Source organism: Ascidia mentula, chromosome 7 (genome assembly GCF_947561715.1).
Source record: "Ascidia mentula chromosome 7, kaAscMent1.1, whole genome shotgun sequence".
NCBI lineage: Eukaryota > Metazoa > Chordata > Ascidiacea > Phlebobranchia > Ascidiidae > Ascidia > Ascidia mentula.
The window spans coordinates 5,097,488-5,116,762 of NC_138572.1; the positions used below are offsets into that span (position 1 = coordinate 5,097,488).

General features: G+C 37.4%; 6 protein-coding genes across 7 annotated transcripts; 3 read left to right on the forward strand and 3 right to left on the reverse strand.

Annotated features, from left to right (window-relative positions):
• Positions 1-96: 96 nt before the first annotated feature.
• Positions 97-580, reverse strand: LOC145909362 (uncharacterized). The gene is made up of 3 exons (XM_082996753.1): positions 385-580; positions 253-319; positions 97-195 (listed from the first exon to the last, which is right to left on the reverse strand). Exons 1-3 carry the CDS (start codon positions 578-580, stop codon positions 153-155), a joined length of 306 nt encoding a protein of 101 aa, XP_082852879.1. The 3' UTR covers positions 97-152.
• A 204-nt stretch (positions 581-784) lies between these two features.
• Positions 785-2,753, reverse strand: LOC145908523 (uncharacterized). The gene is made up of 3 exons (XM_082995831.1): positions 2,504-2,753; positions 1,508-1,657; positions 785-1,371 (listed from the first exon to the last, which is right to left on the reverse strand). The coding sequence occupies exons 1-3, from the start codon at positions 2,679-2,681 to the stop codon at positions 1,223-1,225; spliced, it is 477 nt and encodes a 158-aa protein (XP_082851957.1). The 5' UTR covers positions 2,682-2,753; the 3' UTR covers positions 785-1,222.
• Positions 2,754-4,278: 1,525 nt separating this feature from the next.
• LOC145908519 (uncharacterized) lies at positions 4,279-5,425 on the reverse strand. Its single transcript, XM_082995827.1, has 4 exons — positions 5,269-5,425; positions 4,832-4,990; positions 4,554-4,751; positions 4,279-4,385 (listed from the first exon to the last, which is right to left on the reverse strand). The coding sequence occupies exons 1-4, from the start codon at positions 5,423-5,425 to the stop codon at positions 4,279-4,281; spliced, it is 621 nt and encodes a 206-aa protein (XP_082851953.1).
• Positions 5,426-7,437: 2,012 nt separating this feature from the next.
• LOC145908493 (exosome complex exonuclease RRP44-like) lies at positions 7,438-10,225 on the forward strand. Its single transcript, XM_082995791.1, has one exon. It carries the CDS (start codon positions 7,466-7,468, stop codon positions 10,223-10,225), a length of 2,760 nt encoding a protein of 919 aa, XP_082851917.1. The 5' UTR covers positions 7,438-7,465.
• An 860-nt stretch (positions 10,226-11,085) lies between these two features.
• Positions 11,086-15,721, forward strand: LOC145908511 (uncharacterized). The gene is made up of 8 exons (XM_082995817.1): positions 11,086-11,775; positions 13,483-13,605; positions 13,683-13,745; positions 13,900-14,044; positions 14,490-14,590; positions 14,804-14,876; positions 15,120-15,214; positions 15,415-15,721. Exons 1-8 carry the CDS (start codon positions 11,590-11,592, stop codon positions 15,457-15,459), a joined length of 831 nt encoding a protein of 276 aa, XP_082851943.1. The 5' UTR covers positions 11,086-11,589; the 3' UTR covers positions 15,460-15,721.
• Positions 15,722-16,302: 581 nt separating this feature from the next.
• LOC145908506 (golgin-45-like) lies at positions 16,303-19,154 on the forward strand. 2 transcript variants are annotated; one of them, XM_082995811.1, is made up of 8 exons: positions 16,303-16,459; positions 16,575-16,661; positions 16,799-16,986; positions 17,313-17,414; positions 17,541-17,678; positions 17,804-17,892; positions 18,080-18,299; positions 18,470-19,154. In XM_082995811.1, the coding sequence occupies exons 1-8, from the start codon at positions 16,399-16,401 to the stop codon at positions 18,647-18,649; spliced, it is 1,065 nt and encodes a 354-aa protein (XP_082851937.1). In that variant the 5' UTR covers positions 16,303-16,398; the 3' UTR covers positions 18,650-19,154. The 2 variants fall into 2 exon arrangements, with proteins under 2 accessions (XP_082851937.1, XP_082851938.1); XM_082995812.1 differs by having other exon boundaries at positions 16,802-16,986.
• Positions 19,155-19,275: the final 121 nt, after the last annotated feature.

Sequence of the window (19,275 nt, forward strand, 5' to 3'; positions counted from 1 at the left end):
CAAAACCAGGAAAGACATTTCAGGCAGTTATACAGATAATGATATACAGTCTAATTGCTTTGGGGGTTGATGCACATAGAGAATATTATCCAGCACGACGGCCTGTTGGCGGAGATGGAAGTTTTTTAAAGATTGATCTGACAGTAAAACTGCTACAAAACCGGTTCCGTTTGCAGTATGAGCAGAGAAGTTGTCCTATTAATATAATGGACGCATGAAAAATTATCTTATGTTACGATAACAACTACATACCAATAAATGATGTGTTGCTTTTGCATGAACGGCGACAATATACTTTGCAAAACCACGGTCGTCGTGCCTGTCAAATATACACGTTACACTGATTTCTCATTTTATATCATTAGCGTATAATAATTTCCATACCAACGCCAGGGCAACACACAGCAACAGAAGAAACAGCAGAACTGGCTTCATTGCTTTTCTGTTGCTGGCTTTGAGATACGAAATTTGTGCAGAACAGTAGCCAGCAGTTGTGAGTATACTGTGAAGCGCTCGCCGAATAACCATCACTATATACCGTTTTTGTGCTGTGACGATGTTTCAAGTTTTTAGGAGTCATGAGACATACGCTCAACAAATATCCAAATACAAGGACATATATAAATATATATAGATCGTGATATGCATATCCATGGCACTTTGATGCAAGAGTTCGTCTGTTTTTGGCAACTTTTCTGCACGATAAACTACAAACGTGCTAGGATTTGTGAAAAAATAGATAACTGCCTGCTTTAGAACGCCGTTGCAAAAGTATAGTAGATTGTAAATAATCCGCGATGTTGCCTTAATATGCTAAAAAGTAAACACTGGGTTATGAAAAATATCAAAGGTTTTATTCCAGTTTCTGGATAAATTTCTGCGTAAATGCAATTCGACAGCACGTACAATTGATTTTAAATTCGTGTGGAAAAAGTTCCATGAATTGTCCCCAACTTCGAACATGGCTTTTTTGTCAAGCGACACAACGAAAAAATGCAGACGAGAGCAGAAAATGTTGCACATTGCAATTCATAAAATGAAAAACACAATAAGGATTGTACGTAAAAATCGATGATACACAACGATATATCGCAAAGCGATTACCGACCATCTTCATCTTATGCTAAGGCCCAAACGAAGCAACAAAGATTTTTTGTCAAAACTGTTTTGCATCATGCACATATTTGTTTTCCGTCAGGTGGTGCACTAGAGCAACGCTTCATCAAAAAAATATCGTCAACAAACGAGCAACAATGGATGACGTGAGAGCCATTGCAAAGGTTGCTATTCCCAACCAGTAACTCCAACCAACTTCTATGGTGGTCAGGCTGCCATGCAGAAAAATCGCCAGTCCAATCACACAGAAAATAACTACGAAAATAAAATTCGGGTTCTCATGTTAATTGTGGAATATGGTAATTGGAAAATCATCCAAACCAAACACCTTATATTACAAACAAAGTCGAGCCGGTAACATATCTAGGTTATTACTTCCTATATTATCAACCTGCAGCATCTGTAACATGAATGCTGATTTTGAAAAACTTGTCGCTGTCTTTGCGTATTGCCATGACAACCATCAAAATGCTGGTCACCAAAAGAAGAAGTCCAACCAGCCAGAAAGTCAAAGTTGAGCCCCGTTCAGCGATTGTTGGACCTACAATGATTGGCGACATTTTTATTGTGGTTTCAGAATCCATCACAAAACGCAACGAGGAAACACCAAATCGTTACATATTGCTTGGGTTTGTTGGGCACATTTTTTCCCAAAAGTGAGGTAATAATATAAAACAACATAATAATTGTCTTGGCAATCTTACAGGTTTAGCTTGGGTTCAAGATCACAGTTGGCATTGCAGCATGTACAAATAATATTTACAAGGCCTTGAGCATTAACATGAGGCAGCATACATTATCAAATCCACAAACGTTTTTATTCAGGGTTACTGAGCTGGGGTCCATGGACGCCTAAGGGTCCACAGTGACCTACCAAGGGCGTCTACCGGAAATACTAATACTATCAGCGATGAAGTTCATTTTAGGTAAAACCGCCACCACCAAAAAAATGTTTTTGAAGGTTTCGCTGTTAGTGGGGGTCTACAGAGTTTACTAAATTGGCCAGGTGGTTGACATACCCAAAAACCAGTTGGTAAATCCTGTTTTACATGGACAGTATATAGTAAAACTCTGCGAGGCTATAAACATTTGCTGGTGCTGGAAGAACTTAACATGGTTTTTCACTACGCCAAAGCAAACATTGGATTACATTTTCAGAGCCACCCGTGTTTACTTAAGAATCGTAGAAGACCGACATTCGCAATAAAACTACTTTGAAGTCCACACTTACACAAAGCAAAATGCAGTCTTTTATGATCATCCACACTTACCAGATCAAAATGAAACAAAATATAACTTAATTCACGTGTGTTGCCACGTATAGGGCCTTCATGCAAATTTTTGCCAAAGTTTGTGCCACCAGTGAAACTTTGCTACAGTCACCAACCTTCGCATACGGTTTCATTTATATAACAGAAGATGCCGGCGGTGCTGGTTGTGTTGGACGCCATGTAAACATTCCAAGCGTTCGACGAACAGGATATTATTCCCAGCAGAATTGCAACTGCTGTCAGGTAGACTGTAATCATTTGCTTGGTGAGTAGTATTTCCAAAACCGAAGCCATAGTTACGGATATTCTTAACGCGCAACCACAGTTTAATATAATTTGTACCAGCACTGTGGTAATTGCTTTCAGAATCCTGAAAATCACATCGTAGGTATGATAGGCCTTTGGACGATGTAGTTAAGGCCACAAAACCTTATGCTGTCCATACACAGACATATGTCACTGAAGTACTGCTCTGCTGGCACTAAATTTTATTTTAACTGCCTTTTGATTTCCATTCTGTGAGAATTATTCATGCTTTAAGTCTGACAGTCACAGTCTGCAAGTGCGCAGTTATCCGACTGCTGGGTTGTGTTGAGGTTAGCCTCTCCCTTTTATACCTCTCCTGATATAGAGTTTGCCTTGTGACAGTCGTATTATACAAAAAACTTCTGTGTAAATACGTTGACATTGTATTCACAGTCTACGCGCGGACTTTTTTATACATTTATATGCTTAGTTCGAACGTAAACAAAACCAAATAACGTGAGAATCACACACTTGTTGAAGCTCACTGAAACGCGTAGACTGCAAAAGATTAAACTGTCAAGTTGCAAACTAACTTCTTGATCTATGTAAGCACACAACACCTAAGCCACAACACCTCTACTTTTCAACGGGAAAGTAGTTCCGTCTGTAAGCAACAAAACTCCTTGTGAAACTTTAAACAATGGGTCGATATTCGGTTACTCGTGATTCAATTGTGATGTCATGAAGCGGTTGAAATCGTAAGGTGCCAGTCAATGACGTAAAAGTATAAGTTTCAGTTGGGGACTTTTTTCGCAATAACTCAACTTTTGCTGTAATTTAAATAGAATGTACATGCTCATTGGTAGATCCCTGGCTATAGTAACTCTGTATAACCAGCAAAGGAAACGCTGACGCGACCTACAGAACGTAATGCTGTGAAACAGAAATTGCCCAAACAATGTAGGTCGACATGAGGCAACATAGTTCAACTTGAAGTATAGTTTTCAACCTATTATGTGTTGAATGCGTTGCATCCGTTGCATCCGTTGCAGCAACTTTCATAATGCCATAGTTTGTCAACGTTTCGATGTTTTTCAATTTCCAAAAACAACAGCATACTTTATGAAAAGAAAAAGGGCAACATCAGCTCCCTGCAGAGATTAAAAATGTGATCTGATTTTCTTTCAAATGGGCATTATAGAATTGCTTCGTTTTTAACATTTGTACCGCACCGGAATTCGAACCCGGGTTATGCTGTTGCAACCTGCAGGGCAAGCATACCGATCAAATTTACTTCTTAATATATCGGTCCGGCTGACCGATGTTGACATTCCTTTGGCACTTCCCCATGGACGACTGGACAATTACTTCTTTTTTAGCCAAATGCGCTATAATTACGTCATCATTCATTATCCTATCATGAATACATGCAAATATTTTTGGGTAAAACTGATCATACCGATTTGGAACAAACATTCTTATCTTTAGTAAATAGCACCTGTAATAATTTTTAATCTTCCCCCAGATAAATGCGAAAAAGCGTCAGAACAATTCGAATCCATAGGACAATACGTTTTAAGTGTGAAATATTGCAGAATGAATACACGGTAATTTGTAAACATGACCACTGCGTACGATCTGGAGCTTAATCGTCGTAGGAGTCTTCCCTCAACAATGGTCTCTGACTAGACACAAGGCTTGGGCTGTGGACCTTGCGAGTGGAAACTTGAACGTCAATGCTATCAAACCTCCCTTTATCCCCATTCTCAACGTACTGACTCTGATATATAAAGTTGTCGTTGCAATGGCGTATATATGACGTAGATTTGCCATACTGTTCGCACTTTAGTTTAAAATATTTTTATGATTAGAATGTGACATATGACCTGTATGTAGTAGTATTAACAAGCAAAACAAAACTAGGCAATTCTACAAAAAGGCGGCTTACTGCTATTCCAAGCATGGCAGCAACAACAGTAATTCCGAAGCAAACCCAAGCCAAGGTGTAACCATATCCACGTTGCGGGCCGCCAAGGTTTTCCATCACGGTCATAATAATCGCTTGGGAATTATTTGTGACCGCTGTGAAAATGGAGGCAGCGGCAAGGATCAAAAAGCCTACATAGGAAAATTCAACCAATGTTAATTGTTTAAAGTTTCCAGCCAACTTTCTTTCAATTTTACACTCACATCCTTACCACAAAGTAGTAGAAAGCAACTAGATACAATGGTTAGAGTCCCGTCATGCTTAAGACTTCCACAGGTCATGACAATAATGGACAATGCGTGGATTGGTATAGGTATAAGCATAAGTCCTGCTGTGGCTTTGAGTCCAAGAGCCAAATCGTTGTCAATATCTAAAGGTAACGTGTATGATACAAAACACTTGCACCAAAGTATATTGTAATGTAGATAGTTAAGTATTGAATTTATAGGTAATGTAGCATGCCATTAAGCGTAGAAAACCAGTATTTGCTAAAAAACAAGGTCATGCCAATCAGTTTTAAGTCAAGTTAGGTTTCTGTAATCCTTAAACTACGACTTAACACACATGCAGTCCACTTTTATGATACGCTGCAATTAAAGGTGAGACGTAACGCAAATTACTGTTTCGCAACTCAATGCATATACTAACCACTATTGCTAAAGCAAACATCATGTAAGCAGGTTTGAAATAGACCAATGCTTGTTTCGCCGTAGTTTCCCATCCATGCTGACGTTGCGACAGAAATGACGTTGCAAATCAGAGCAACGATGGCAAGAGAAATTGAAGAAAATACTAAGAAGTTCATTCTTCGTTTTGATTCACTTGTTTCACAACTAGCCGCGTGCACTCATGCGTAAAATAACTACGTACACCACCAGATAGAAGATGTTATCTCTTTTGTGATCATGTGTTTTGTTCTAACACGGGTATGTTTTTCTATTTGGTTAGTGGTTAGTATTTCGAGCAATATCAATTTTAAGTTTCAAAATATAGACTCTCTATGCATTATTGCTGTAGTTTTCAAACTTTTGGGGGTCACGGCATAGTTTGCGTCCTCAGCATTGGTTTGCGGTACAACAAATTTTACTGTCTAATCCACTTTATTGGAACACCACTACATATAAAAGTGCGACAAATCGGTTGGTAAACCCTGGCCTATTGACATTACAATTCTGTGCAAACTGCAATAAGCGATTTGTTTAATTGCCCTAAAATTTACAGTTTTAAGTCCTTTTAAACTTTTTGACAAGGTATATGGCGTAGCGAATAGCTTTGAATACATTCTCCAAAACTGAACTAAACAAGTTATTGTCCACAAGCCAAACAAACTAACATAGGAAGTCAAAACAAATATTGTTGTGAGCAATCGCATCCGATATGAGTAAATGATTATGTCAGCAGAAAATCAAGATGGCGATTTATTAAAAACAACGTTGGCTTTGGCCTGTTTCCAAGCGTTTGGCGGATTTCATTTCATTTCTATGCTAACGGTTCTGCCTATTCCAGGTAAATTGTGGTAGGCCCAACGCCGCCACAAAAGACAGGTGTTTTTCAGGGACTGCATTTCGGTTCACGTATATACACTATGTAAGTTAACGAGTCACGTTGAGCATTTTCAATAATTCACAAGTTGGGCCAGGCCAACTTTTTTTCCGTTTCTCAAACTTTTTATTGTACAGGCCCCGGAAGACCCCCTCAATTGCGAAAACATTAGTTCAAATTTAATTTACTTGTTTTTCCAAGACGATATCAATGCGATTTATGAAGTTTGAGTAGGCTACCACTACTCTATTTACGCAATTATAACCCTAATCTAAATCTAGACACATTGGCGTAGGGTAAGCCAACATGCAATTACTTTGTTTTTCGGACAAGTTTGGTTGTTTTATTGAAATAACTTTAAATCACGAGTGCAGAAGTTCGGCCTTTGTTTCCAAAGGGCAAGGATTAAAAAAGTTAGAGAGAACAAAATATTTTTTTGCAACGAAACATAAAAACCACCTACGCAGACAATTGTTTGCTTCAATCATAGAGATCAGTGCCCTGAACACGATTACTATCTCATAGGGGAAATTCCCATGATAATTTTACACCGGATGACAGCAACGACACCGACTACACGTGATTGTTGCAAAAACTTGCAAAGTTTTGATAGTGACAACGTCGTCAATAAGTACTAAACTTTAATCGAATACCTTGTTAGAATTAACGTTTGCTCATTGTTGCTATTTTTTTGTGATTTTGAAAATCCTTTCTGGATTTAAAAGATGAGAGAATGTCTGTTTACCGCAACCAAGCCATGTGTAGAAATTAAACGAAGTTAAAACGAAATAATTTAGGATATGGTTTGTTGAACGAATTGTGCAATAGTGTTCTTCTCACAAACTTTGCAACTGACCTAGTTTCATAACATTGTTTTAAATGTAAAACAAAGCCTTGTAAGAACACACTATGTGACACATTTTGTATTGGAAAACCTGCATATTTGTAAACAATCAAAAACACACTGGAAAAAGTGGCTGATCCAGCTAGGCTGCAAAGCCTAAAAACCTCATCATCGCGATCCGATAGCTGTGATCGCCAAGCAAGGACCTGCACAGTGGGACGATCCTGCCTATCATGCCATTGCATGTTATATTACTGCGCAATCCTAAATAATATACAACACCTTAAAAAGGGCTTTAAACATTTTTACATAGTAAACTTGGCATAACCGAGGTTTTTCTGAAAAAGGGGCTGTTGTCAGAGTCCACTGCATTTTTGCTATTTAAAATCCCGGATATATATTGATCATTTTTACGTTCTATGAACAGGGTTTTTCTGTTGATTGACTTAGGCTTGCATAATGTTAAAGTCAAAAGTGTTGATGGTGAAAACCAGGTCTGGGAAAATTCTAAAGATTGTCCGTGAACATTATCTTCGTGATGATATTGATAATGGACTCAATGGTGAAGATTTGGATGATCACCCAACCCTAAAAAATGACTTATTGCCAACAGAACATTACATTATTCCAGACACCAATGTGGTGTTAAAGCAGATGGATATCCTTGAGCACTCTTGCATCCGAAATGTGATTATTTTGCAAACTGTATTGAGAGAAACCAAACATAAATCGGCTCCAATCTATAAGAGATTGAGAACCATAACTCAAAACAAGGACAAGAAGTTTTTTGTTTTCACAAACGAACACTCAGTTGACACATATTGTGAGCGCAAACCTGGCGAGTCGAGCAATGACCTGAATGATCGATTTATTCGTGTAGCAGTAAAGTTTTATGATGACTGCCTGTCAGATCGCAACCAGACAGCAGTGCTGTTGACAAATGACCGGGCAAATTGTGATCTGGCTAAAAAAGATGGGCTATTTGCTGTTACTGTGGAAAATTACATACGCAATGTTGTTGGGTTTCCAGAACTCCTTGATAAACTTGCAAAAGCTGATGAAGCAATGGAGGTTGATAAATCCATCTCGTATCCAGAGCACCTCAAACTTTCCCAACTGCAAATGGGAATCAAATCTGGAAAATATAAACAAGGAAAACTGAACATCAGTAGGCAGAATTATCTGGAAGGAAAAGTTTTACCTCAAGGTGAAGGAAGCAAGGAGATTTTAATTCAAGGTCGTATGAATTTGAACCGGGCAGTAAATGAAGACATTGTTGCCATAGAAATGTTACCTGAAAATGAATGGTCATTACCAAGTGACGTAATCTTGGATGTCTCAGTCCAACCAGGAGCTGAAATCTCAGAGACTGACAAAGCAGATGCGAGGAAAAAGCATGGAATACCAACTGGAAAAGTGATTGGAATTATCAAGCGTAGCTGGAGATCATATTGTGGGATTCTGGAGAACTTTGGAAGCCCCGAAATGACCAGACATTTGTTTACCCCTGCTGAAAGAAGAATTCCGAGGATTAGAATTGAAACAAGGCAAGCCAAGATGTTAATTGGGCAAAGGATTGTCGTTGCAATTGATTCATGGCCAAGGTTTTCCAAGTATCCGCAAGGGCACTTTGTCAAAGCATTAGGAGAGATTGGCGACAAGGACACAGAAAATGAAGTCCTCTTATTAGAGCATGATGTTGCACATGAACCATTTGCTCAGGCTGTTTTGAAATGCCTCCCTTTAGCCGACTGGCAAATCCCCAAGGAAGAATTGCAGAAGCGCGAAGACTTGCGAAATCTTCCTATCTGCAGTGTTGATCCACCAGGGTGTACAGATATTGATGATTGCTTACATTACAGGGATAGAGAGGATGGAAATGTGGAAGTAGGTGTTCATATTGCTGATGTTACATACTTTATAAGACCAGGTAGTGCATTGGATTTGGAAGCCAGGAGTCGCGGGACCACTGTCTACCTCTGTGACAAAAGAATTGACATGGTCCCAGAGTTGTTGTCTTCAAATCTGTGTTCTCTACGTGATGATGGAGATAGGTTAGCATTTTCTTGTATTTGGGTTATGAACCATGATGCTGAAATTGTAGACACACGGTTCTGTAAGAGTGTTATTCGTTCAAAAGCCTCTATGACATACGCACAAGCACAAATGCTCATTGATGATGAAACTCAAAATGATGATGTCACAAAAGGGTTAAGAGGTCTCAACAAGCTGGCTAAAATCTTGAAAGCTCAGAGAACGCTTAAAGGTGCATTAAGCCTGTCTTCTCCAGAAGTTCGATTCCATGTAGACAGTGAAACCCATGATCCCATTGATTTGCAGACAAAGCAGCTTCGCGACACAAACTCCATGGTCGAGGAATTTATGTTGCTGGCAAACTGTTCGGTTGCCAAAAAAATTCAGAGCGAATTTTCTGATTGTGCAGTATTGCGTCGTCATCCTGAACCACCGAAGTCCAATTTTGACGTTCTTGTCAATGCAGCAAAGACCAGAGACATAGTTCTGAACGTCAATTCATCCAGAGACTTAGCTGTGTCTTTAGATGAAGCAGAAACCCCGAAAGAAAATGTCCACCCATACATATCAGTACTGTTGCGAATCTTAGCAACACGATGTATGTACCAGGCAGTGTACTTTTGCAGTGGCCTGGAGTCAGATTTTAAGCATTATGGTCTAGCTGCACCAATTTACACTCATTTCACTTCACCAATCCGGCGTTATTCCGACATTATGGCACACCGTCTTCTTGCGGCAAGCATTGGTGCCGACTCCACATTCTCAGAACTACTCAACAAGCAGGAGATACAGCAGATATGCAATAACCTTAACTTCAGGCATAGAATGGCGCAGTACGCTCAGCGCGCGTCCGTGGCGCTTCACACTCAGATGTTTTTCCGCGGCAAAATGGTAGACGAGCAAGGGTTCATCATCGTGGTCAGAAAAAACGCAATTCAAGTGCTGATCCCAAAATATGGCTTGGAAGGGACAGTTTTTTTGGACCGTGACCACGAAGGAAATGCAGTTTCGACTAACCAGCTTGAGTACAACGAAGATACCTGTGAGATGGTCGCGAATGGAGTTTTGCTAAAGGTATTTGATGAGGTGACGGTGAAGATTTCCCATGACGCATCAAATATCCAGCACCAACGAATCAACTTGAATTTGGTTAAGCCAAAAATTAATGGCGTAAGTGCTCCTTGACGAGTTGCGTTTGCAAATTTTGAAAATAAAAGTTTTAACGTGAAGGTATCTAAATACAAGCGAAGGGTCGCTTTAGTATCCTAGTGAATGTAACACCTTTGTTAATTTTCAGTCCGCCTCCCAAATAAAAGAAACTGATTCAGCAATTAATGAGACGGCAAACAAAGGGTTTCCGGTGGTTATTTACGACTAATCTATAATTTGTAAGCATAACAGTCGTTACGTACAATATTCATGACGACTAGTTCCGTTTCATTTTGATGCAAAGTAGTCATTCGACCGCGCAATTCTTGCCAAAAGCAGCAGCACAAAAATATGGGTCTAGAAAGCCCTAATATAATGGGAGTATTCAACACGCCAGCACAGACACTGCTTAAGGGACATTCTTCTGAAAATTGCTACGTATTGTCAGGCACAAAATATCTGACAACAAGAAGTTGGCTTTTTTTAAAACAGTTAAAAAAAGATTCAAAGTCAATCACGATTGAACTTCTGTTTGAACGTCATAAAATCGATGACTTATTCTTACTTAGCGGTATATGTAATGCATGCCTCCAGTCAAAACAACAGAAAAATAGATTGAATTTAAATACGGACGCAACAACAGGGACATGCAGGTGAAGCTAAATCTCTCGCAGTTCTGTCTTCCATGCATGAATGACGTTGAAGAATCCAATGGGCTCAGTGTTTTACGCAGTTCGTTTCGTTTTCAGGGTGAAGAAAAGATTGCCAAAGTGGGTCTGCATTTTTTCGTGGCGAGTCAACCAATTAGTTTCAAATACAGTTTTAGGGCACGTTGGTGCAGTGTTCGAAGTTGAGTCTTCGGAGGTAAGGCATAAATAAAATCATATCGTGTAGTTGTACCTATAGAATAAGCGTTAGTGGTTAAATATATGGTTTCGTCAGTCGTGAGCTGCATAACTGTCTACAGCTCACCGATCGTTACTTGTACTTGGTTTGGTTTTAAAGGAACTTTGTAATTATTGTTTTTATTCATCTGGACAACATATTGGATATCGTATGCCCAGTGGTGGGATCCAAATACTTTAGCATCCGGTTCTCTCACTAGCAGCATACCAAAGTGACCCTGATGGACTGATATATCCGTTTATACGAGTTCGAACGCACGCGTGCTTGGAAGTTGTAACGTTAGTATAATTACCAAGGTTATTAATGGAACATACTTTCGGCTGGGATACAGTGCTCCAAGTGTGTTTCACTTGCCCATACATACGCAAGCCCATACATACGCTTGTTACCAACCGGTTCGCGGAGGCTATTCTAATTCCACAAGAACCAGTTCACACAAAGAAGCTGCATTACATACCTATTTATTCTCCGCATGTGAATAAGTTTGTTGTTAAATGTTGGCTGCTTGCAGATCAGTGTCACAAGTTATAATAAACATAAGTGTTGTGATGGCTGTTGTAACAACACAAGGTAAAAACGGTCCTCCACCTCCGCCCCCTCCAGCGGTAGTGACTTATCCCGGAACAACGTTTCAACCTCCACAGCAGATTCAACATGCCGGTGGCTTGAAGTGTGTGGCGGTGAGTAAACAGTTTAGGAAACATTTAATTGCGTTTGAGTTTCCTCGGTTGTCTGTACAGTGGCGGATCCAGAAATTTTCTATAGAAATCAAATCAAGCAAAAAAAACTTATACAACGCAATTGAACCGTACATGCGGAAACTGAAATTACATGGACACTGATAAAATCTCATGAAGTTAAGTGCCATGTGATGGTGATTCCTCCACGGAGAATCACTACCTGCAGTAGAATCGCCTCCAGGGGGGAACACAATGTGACGCAATAATGAGTAAAAAATTATGAGGGGATTCCAGAGGGGACGTCTTACTTGTAGCTATAGAGTTTCTTAGCCGTTGAAGATGTATAACTATCGCTAATCATCTCGGTTACACAAAAGCCTTATATTAACCAGACACAATTAAGTTATAGCCAAATTGATCCAATATCGACAAACCGTGTTTTATTAATAGGATAGATTTAATAATACAATCTGTAAGGCGTAAGCAAATGCAAGAATAATCTCTGTAACAGAATATTCCATTTTGTCTGTCCTGTGAAAGCAAATGGCAAAATCCACAGAATAGTTTTTTCTCAAACCCATTAGAAGCAAAGTAATTTGTCTGAGGGCGAGTCATGGTGGTGATTTTGTGAGAGCAGCGTCGAGTCTCATTCAGTATTGTTGGTTTCGTGTTTAAAACTACCTGAAGCGTTAAAGCCTTGATTTAAAAGGTCTCCACTCTTTCCAGCTTTACCATGACAATAGAAAAAAATATTAAAGCGCTGTTTTTACTGCCGAAAATTACTAAAATCGTGATTCCCGTGTTTGGGAGACTGTTATTGATAGTAACAATGATGATATGTTTTTATAAACTGGGCGCATCTGAAGTCGTCTATAACAATGCGCCATGCAACAAGCAATCCGGATTTGATCAAAATAGGTACGCTTACCTGAACTGAAAAAAAATCTAAAATAAAGATGTTTTTAGATATCTAAAATAGGTGATAGCATTTGAAATGAAAAATAAAGTAAAATATAACTTACGTGACTTGGTTTCTAACGTCGCATACCCAGAGAGAACACCTGAATAATTAGTCATGCGTGCGACTACCGACATTATACGCATTCTTCCCGCGTTCAACAAAAACAACAACGAGCAATTTTCGAACAAGAATACTCGACAACCATCAAACCGAAGCAAATTTTCCGAAACGAAATGCAACAGCGCCGTTGAACTGTTTACCCTCATGCACTACTTGTGCTTCCCGGAGAATAGTTAAAGCACTTATGCATACATGACTAATGTTGGCTAATTAGTTTTTAATTTCTACTCAGTAACAGCCAAACGCAACAATGCTGCTAATAACAATACCTTGTTCACATAAAATCACAAACTAGTTCCTCTGGAAAGGTCCCTTTTCTGCAAAATCAATCTACATTCTCTGATGTTTTTGAACAAAATAATACCCAAGCAGATTGTCAGATGTCCACCACTAATTGTCCAGCGATCAATTTTTACCTAAATGTATAGATAAGAGATTATCTTTAAATCACTACAATAGTGCATACTGGTAGAAGGGCTGTGAATTGAAGATACAGAATCTATATGTGAATATAAATTTGTACTTACCTAGCAGTATGCACTGTCACTGCAAAAGTTCACCATTTGTAAAATTATAAAGCTACTTTGAAACTTGATCTGAAAAAGACTGAAATTATTTTTTCAAAGGTGGCAGAAATTGTTTTTGGAGTGCTTTCAATCATCTGTGGAGGTGCAGCTACTGGTGTTGCTGCATCTTTGCGTCTTACTGGATTGTTTTCAGCAAGTGGAGGATGTTGGGGTGGAGGCCTGGTAAATGAAGTCTATAATAACTCAACAAAAATTCTTCAATGTTTGATTCAAAACTTCATATACAATTATTTTTTTAGTTGCTAGCAGCAGGGGTTGCAGCTCTCATTTACACCACACAAGAGAATTCTGCAAATACAAATGTACGTTTCAAAAATTTACAATGTTATAAAAATACTTTTTCTTTAAAAAAAGTAGTTTTGAAAATCCGGGTATATTCAAATGTGCTATAAAAGCAATAAATATATACAACCTGTGCAATTAGGGATGGAATAAAGTTTAAACTTATTGTTTTAGGTAAATACTGTCTTAATGGTGGGAGGCCTTGCTTGGGCTGGATGTGCAGCAGCTTTTGGAGTATCTGTTGCAGCTGCATATTATTCGGGATTGGCCCATGGCCTCATCATCAGTTTTTACTACATAAATGTCGCCGAGCTGGCAAGTTACACATAAACAATCAATACATAATTTGTTGAAAAATAGAATTTTTTTATCTGTCAGTCATAAAAAAAATAGGCAAGTGTGCTTAACCATACATCTCTAAAACTTCACACTACAGAAACCTTAACATACTGTAGTATTTAAAATGATACTGAAAATTGTTCAGAAATAGATTTACATTGCAAAAAAAATAATATATAATAATTTTAGATTTCATAGTTTGAACAATTTATATTCTATACCAGAATTCGGCAACCCATGGCGCTGGGGCCAAGAGGCTCTTTTATCCTAGGGTTTGTAGTTCAAAGGATATTTTAGTTTAGTGTTTGCAAAACTGTGTTTCATATTTATAGCTACGTATATCCACTTGACAAAGCTTTGTGGTCTGTTGGTTTAGCAGTGACTATAATTATAGGCTAATGTTAATAAAAACTATTTTTAGGGAGCAACAGTAGCTCTGAATGCTTTGGTAGCTGTGTTCATGTTTGTTGGCTTGATCCTGGCTGTATTTCACATAAGATTTTGCTGTGCCCAGCAACAACAGCAAGTAAGCAATTAACCTTCATATTCTTTCAATCAACAAATTGTAACAGAATTTACTTTGTAAACAAACAGCGATTCATATAAAGCTGATAACAACTGACCATTTGAAAAACTATGACTAATATAAACACATAAGCACTTTTATGCCACCATGAAACACACTTAACAAAATTGTAAGTTTATTTGTTTTTTTGTGAAAATCTACATATATTTTTAGCCTGGAATCATCATGACAACCGTTCCTGGTCAGCAACAAGCTGTTCCAGTTGTGGTTGGACAAAATCCACCAGGTCAATTTTCTTAGCACTTTATATCAGTAGTAAATCTAGCATTGTGTAAAAAAAAAATTCTAGATATATTACAACAATAACTGTGCCAAGTCATATTCTTATTTTGTCAAGCTGGAAGTGAATAAATTATGATAAAATCCTTGTCGTTGCTGTTTTCTCTTCTGAAATAACTCAACACATAATATCAACAATACAGATATCAAGTCTGTTTACTAAATTACACTTTCAATGTGATTTTTACAGGAGCTGTAACTTTTACCAACTATCATACAGCTCCTTATGCTGTCCCACAAACAGTCCCAGCACCAGTGCCTGCTCCACAGTATTACAATCAACAGGTAAACACTGTTCAACTTTTTAAGCTGCAATGTGTAGATATCAGAATAACTGATTGCCACAAAGTCATTTTTGGTCAAAAATACCTTTGTTTTCCTACATAGAATTATTCACATTTTGTTTCCAAAGTTTTGATTTTTTTAAATCTAAAATAAAACAGAGTTTTAATGTTATTTTTATTTCTGACTTTATTATTTCATAGGGAACTTTCAATCAAGCACAGGCAACCCCCAATGTTCCAGTTTAATCAGACACATTTCAAGAAAGATTTAAGTTCAATTCCGGAATAACAATCAGAACTAAATGAGTATTTCCACGGAATATTTTTCCAACATGTTTTAACAAAAGTTTTGATGTCTTGAAACAGACATAAACAATGTATTATGTATATAAATTGCTATTTACCATGCTATTGCTTCAATTTGTTTCACAATTTGCATTTTTTAATCTTTTTGTTGTCTTGTATGTACCTATTGTGTATACTCGTTGACAGCATTTCATTAAAATCCAAAAACTAAAGAGTTGTCCTTGTTTAATGGTGTGAGTCAAATATTCTTTAGGTTAAAAAAATGTTTGATTTAGCAACATCGCCATGTGAATGTAAACATGATTGGATGCAAAAATACTCCATAAATATAAAGTCTGGAAAATCTACTATTTAGCCCCATAGGCTAACTTACCTTAATATTCTGTGACCCCCATCCCCTTCGCCAGCGACACACTTCATTTTCAACAAAAACTAATCAAACAGTTGTTTTAACCATCCACATTCCACATTATTGATGCATGTTATTCAAAGATCTTTTGTCCAGCAAACACGCGCGGATTTTGAAAAACTGCTTATTGCAAATCACGTGATTTACCACTTTTACGTTGTTTGGGAATAAACTTTCCTTCAGAAAAAAAGCCATTCCGGGTGCACAATATTTTTGTCGCACATAAGTTACTGTGTGGCCAGAGACTGCCTTCCCATTCCCACTGTAGTTTCTGCTAAAACGTCAGTAGCCTTTGGTAAAAAAAAAATGTAATTGAATGCGACATGCGACATGACGCCGATCGTTACGCTACCTGAGTATTTGTTTACATTTTTGACAACTTTTGTCACTTTCCTTCCGATTGTTTGCTTGGAGGGAAACTAAGGTTTGGCCAGTGCCTTATAGTTAGCAACATTAAAAAAATTTTCCCGATGAATTCAAACGTAAAACGACAAATCTTTGGCAGTCCAAGACAGCTGAACATTGACAGAGGTAAGTAGTTTTTTTCCATATTGTAATCGATTGGATTGACAGGCTGTCTGGGTTGCTTGGTTCAAAGAAATGAAATATAGCCAGTAGATATTCTGAAAATTTTATGCATGTATAGATCCATCATGGCCAGGAGCTCGAAGAGAAGTTGGCGATGGAATGGAATCAGTCAACCATGTAGAAAGCAAACTCTTATCTCAGAGTTGTAAGATTATATTGTCTTTAATAAACTAGTCATAACAAGTTAGTAGGTTGTAAACTTTAGTTGCAACCAAAGTTACTTCTGTGATACTTAAAAAACATGCATATAAGTTAAAAATATTGATTAAACACCTTTTTTAGTAGATTCCCCAAACTCAACTCCATTACATGTGAAAGAACAATCAAGTTCATTGTTTGTACCAGTTAAAAACAAACATTTAAAAGACAGATGTATACAAACAGAGGCAACCAATCATGTTCCAGATGCAACCAAGTATTTAATTGAAGAAAAAAGAGCATTAAAAGATCATCTTCAAATACAAATACAAGTTTGTCACCGTTTCACATTTAATCCATTGCTTGTATACAACATGCAATTATTTTATTGGATATTTAAATTAAGTTATGTTTCTTTGTGAGGTTAAAACTACATTCTTTCAGGCAATCGATGTTTGAAGGGAAATTGTTTTTTAACTATGACAAGGCCCCTGTTTTTCTTTTAACCATAAACTGAGTTGTGTGTATGATAGGTGTTTAAACCTCACATAGAAATATAACTTGTGATACAATTACAATCGACAGCCTGCCACAGTATAGGTTCTAACAAATCCAGATTAGTTGAGTAGTTTCAATACGGTTGTTTGATTTAATGCAGGTGAACCAGGAATTAAAGCGTTTACTGGTTGCTTCTGTGGGTGATGATCTCAGTTTCCATTATGAAAGATTAGCAACAGATAAAGCACAACTAACATTAGAGGTAAAGTCTGCACATAAACATGTACCTCTGTGTATTGAAATTTTTGTTTAATGTTAATAATTGTTTGATCAACTATGGATTTTTCTGGTTTGCTGAGTTTTTAACCAAGTTCTTGTGTTTGCACAGCTTGATTCACAACAAAAGAAATGTGATGCAAAACAAGAAGAACTTGAAGCATTAGAAATCACATGTGATGTTTGGAGAAGCAAGTTTCTAGCCAGTAGAATGCAGTGTGAAGAGTTGCTTAAATTGAAGAGATACCAGGTTGAAACTAGGCCCTTTCATTCTATCAAAAACGAGTTGTAAACTATACATATTTTATGTTTTTGATCACCAAACACAGCATTAATAGTGTTGTACAAAAAACAATAAACTGTATTTTTTTTTAGGAACGGAGTCAACAAGAAATGGAAAGTGCTGTTCGTGGATTACTTCGAGAACACTGGGAAAGATCAGAGGTCTTGGAACAAATGCAAAGGTATCAATTTCCATTAAAATACTATAATTGGATTTTGTTCAAAAATGCACCTTTTCTTGATGTGAATATTTGATTGTTCAATTGCAGAACTGTTAAATGCAACCACCTACCATGTCCTGTATGTTGTTTAGTAAATTTATATGTCAGCTAAAGTTATTCAAAACTACAAGACTTTATCTTAATTCAGGAACCTTTTAAACCTTGCCGAAGTGCTTCGCTTGCACAAAGCAAACAAACCACCTATTGGTCATGAAAACTTCACCACAGCAGAAAATTGTCGGGAAATTATAAGCCAACTGTCAAGACATTTTCTTGGAAAACAAGATAAAAGCCCAACAAGAAAACAGAAGCTAATGAAAGCTTGTAACACAACTGCCTCGACAGCAGCAGAGAAATATGTTTTACAGGTAGCTGCAAGGAAATGTGTTTTGCATGTCAAATAGTCTTGTTTAGAAAAGTGCATTTAAATATGACCATTTTAAAAAATTTATAAAATATTGTGATTATAAGAACACCAAAGCTATTTTATTGTTTTGGCCATAACATATTGTCAATACGATTTAAATCTCTTTTACAGTTGTTAAGTGAGCAGCAAAGAGCCTTGCATTCATTAAACCTCCAACAATCTTCATATGAACCTGTGCCAAATCCACTCCACCAAAGTGCCACAATCAGTCGCTTTCATTCAAGAGCTGTCTATGACAATGTTACATTAAACTGTTGCCATCGATGTACAGGAGACATACAAGTGGTATGACCTTTACCATGCATAGCATCCCTATACTTGCACATTCTATTATTTATTTAAGTATTGAAGCTAAATATTTACACAGCGTTAAAAAGAATGTCATACATTTCAAGGTGGTCTATTGTGGAAATTGGATTCCCAGTGCTTTAATAAAATGTCATTGTAGTTCTTAAAATTATGCATACTGCATACTTTGCACTGTGTTTTACTTCACCATTTATGAAGCCCAGAAATGAATCTGAACTAATAACATATCGAGAGAGTCAGAAATTGTATATGGCTGTTTTGTGACGCACTGTGCTTTTTGGTGCAATATTGGTTGTACACAGCTTGCTTTCATCTGACATGTTTACATTTATTTCTCATCAAGTCATGAAGCTTTTCTCACTTCGATTGATGTTTTGAGTAAAAAGGTGTTAAACCAGTCTTCCGTCGTACCTAGATCTTTTTTGTTATTGATGTGAAGTTTTAAATGTGCATACATGAAACATTGCCTAATAAAAAATATACGTCTTTGAACAATGCACAATTAAATTCATTCACCTTAAATCAATGAAACCTCTCATCCAATCCTAACAAGAATACAACAATATTGCAAAGACAAAATTTTCATTCAAAAAAGATCAAAAAAATAC

Bases quoted from the DNA above. Each gene is read 5' to 3' on its own strand.
- LOC145909362 (XM_082996753.1), bottom strand. From the start codon at position 580: ATGACTCCTAAAAACTTGAAACATCGTCACAGCACAAAAACGGTATAT. The intron at 320-384 runs GTATGGAAATTA...TATATTTGACAG, and splicing joins TGTGTGTTGCCCTGGCGTTG to GCACGACGACCGTGGTTTTG. The intron at 196-252 runs GTATGTAGTTGT...TTATATTAATAG, and splicing joins AAGCAACACATCATTTATTG to GACAACTTCTCTGCTCATAC.
- LOC145908523 (XM_082995831.1), bottom strand. From the start codon at position 2,681: ATGGCTTCGGTTTTGGAAATACTACTCACCAAGCAAATGATTACAGTC. The intron at 1,658-2,503 runs GTTGGTGACTGT...CAATCATTGTAG, and splicing joins AAATGAAACCGTATGCGAAG to GTCCAACAATCGCTGAACGG. The intron at 1,372-1,507 runs GTTGATAATATA...TTATTTTCGTAG, and splicing joins TCATGTTACAGATGCTGCAG to TTATTTTCTGTGTGATTGGA.
- LOC145908519 (XM_082995827.1), bottom strand. From the start codon at position 5,425: ATGAACTTCTTAGTATTTTCTTCAATTTCTCTTGCCATCGTTGCTCTG. The intron at 4,752-4,831 runs GTAAGGATGTGA...TTTCCTATGTAG, and splicing joins TTGCTTTCTACTACTTTGTG to GCTTTTTGATCCTTGCCGCT. The intron at 4,386-4,553 runs GTTTTGTTTTGC...ATGGGGATAAAG, and splicing joins CCTTTTTGTAGAATTGCCTA to GGAGGTTTGATAGCATTGAC.
- LOC145908493 (XM_082995791.1), top strand. From the start codon at position 7,466: ATGTTAAAGTCAAAAGTGTTGATGGTGAAAACCAGGTCTGGGAAAATT.
- LOC145908511 (XM_082995817.1), top strand. From the start codon at position 11,590: ATGTTGGCTGCTTGCAGATCAGTGTCACAAGTTATAATAAACATAAGT. The intron at 14,045-14,489 runs GTTACACATAAA...ATTTTTAGGGAG, and splicing joins AAATGTCGCCGAGCTGGCAA to CAACAGTAGCTCTGAATGCT. The intron at 15,215-15,414 runs GTAAACACTGTT...ATTATTTCATAG, and splicing joins CACAGTATTACAATCAACAG to GGAACTTTCAATCAAGCACA.
- LOC145908506 (XM_082995811.1), top strand. From the start codon at position 16,399: ATGAATTCAAACGTAAAACGACAAATCTTTGGCAGTCCAAGACAGCTG. The intron at 16,987-17,312 runs GTTTGTCACCGT...GATTTAATGCAG, and splicing joins ATCTTCAAATACAAATACAA to GTGAACCAGGAATTAAAGCG. The intron at 17,893-18,079 runs GTATCAATTTCC...ATCTTAATTCAG, and splicing joins GTCTTGGAACAAATGCAAAG to GAACCTTTTAAACCTTGCCG.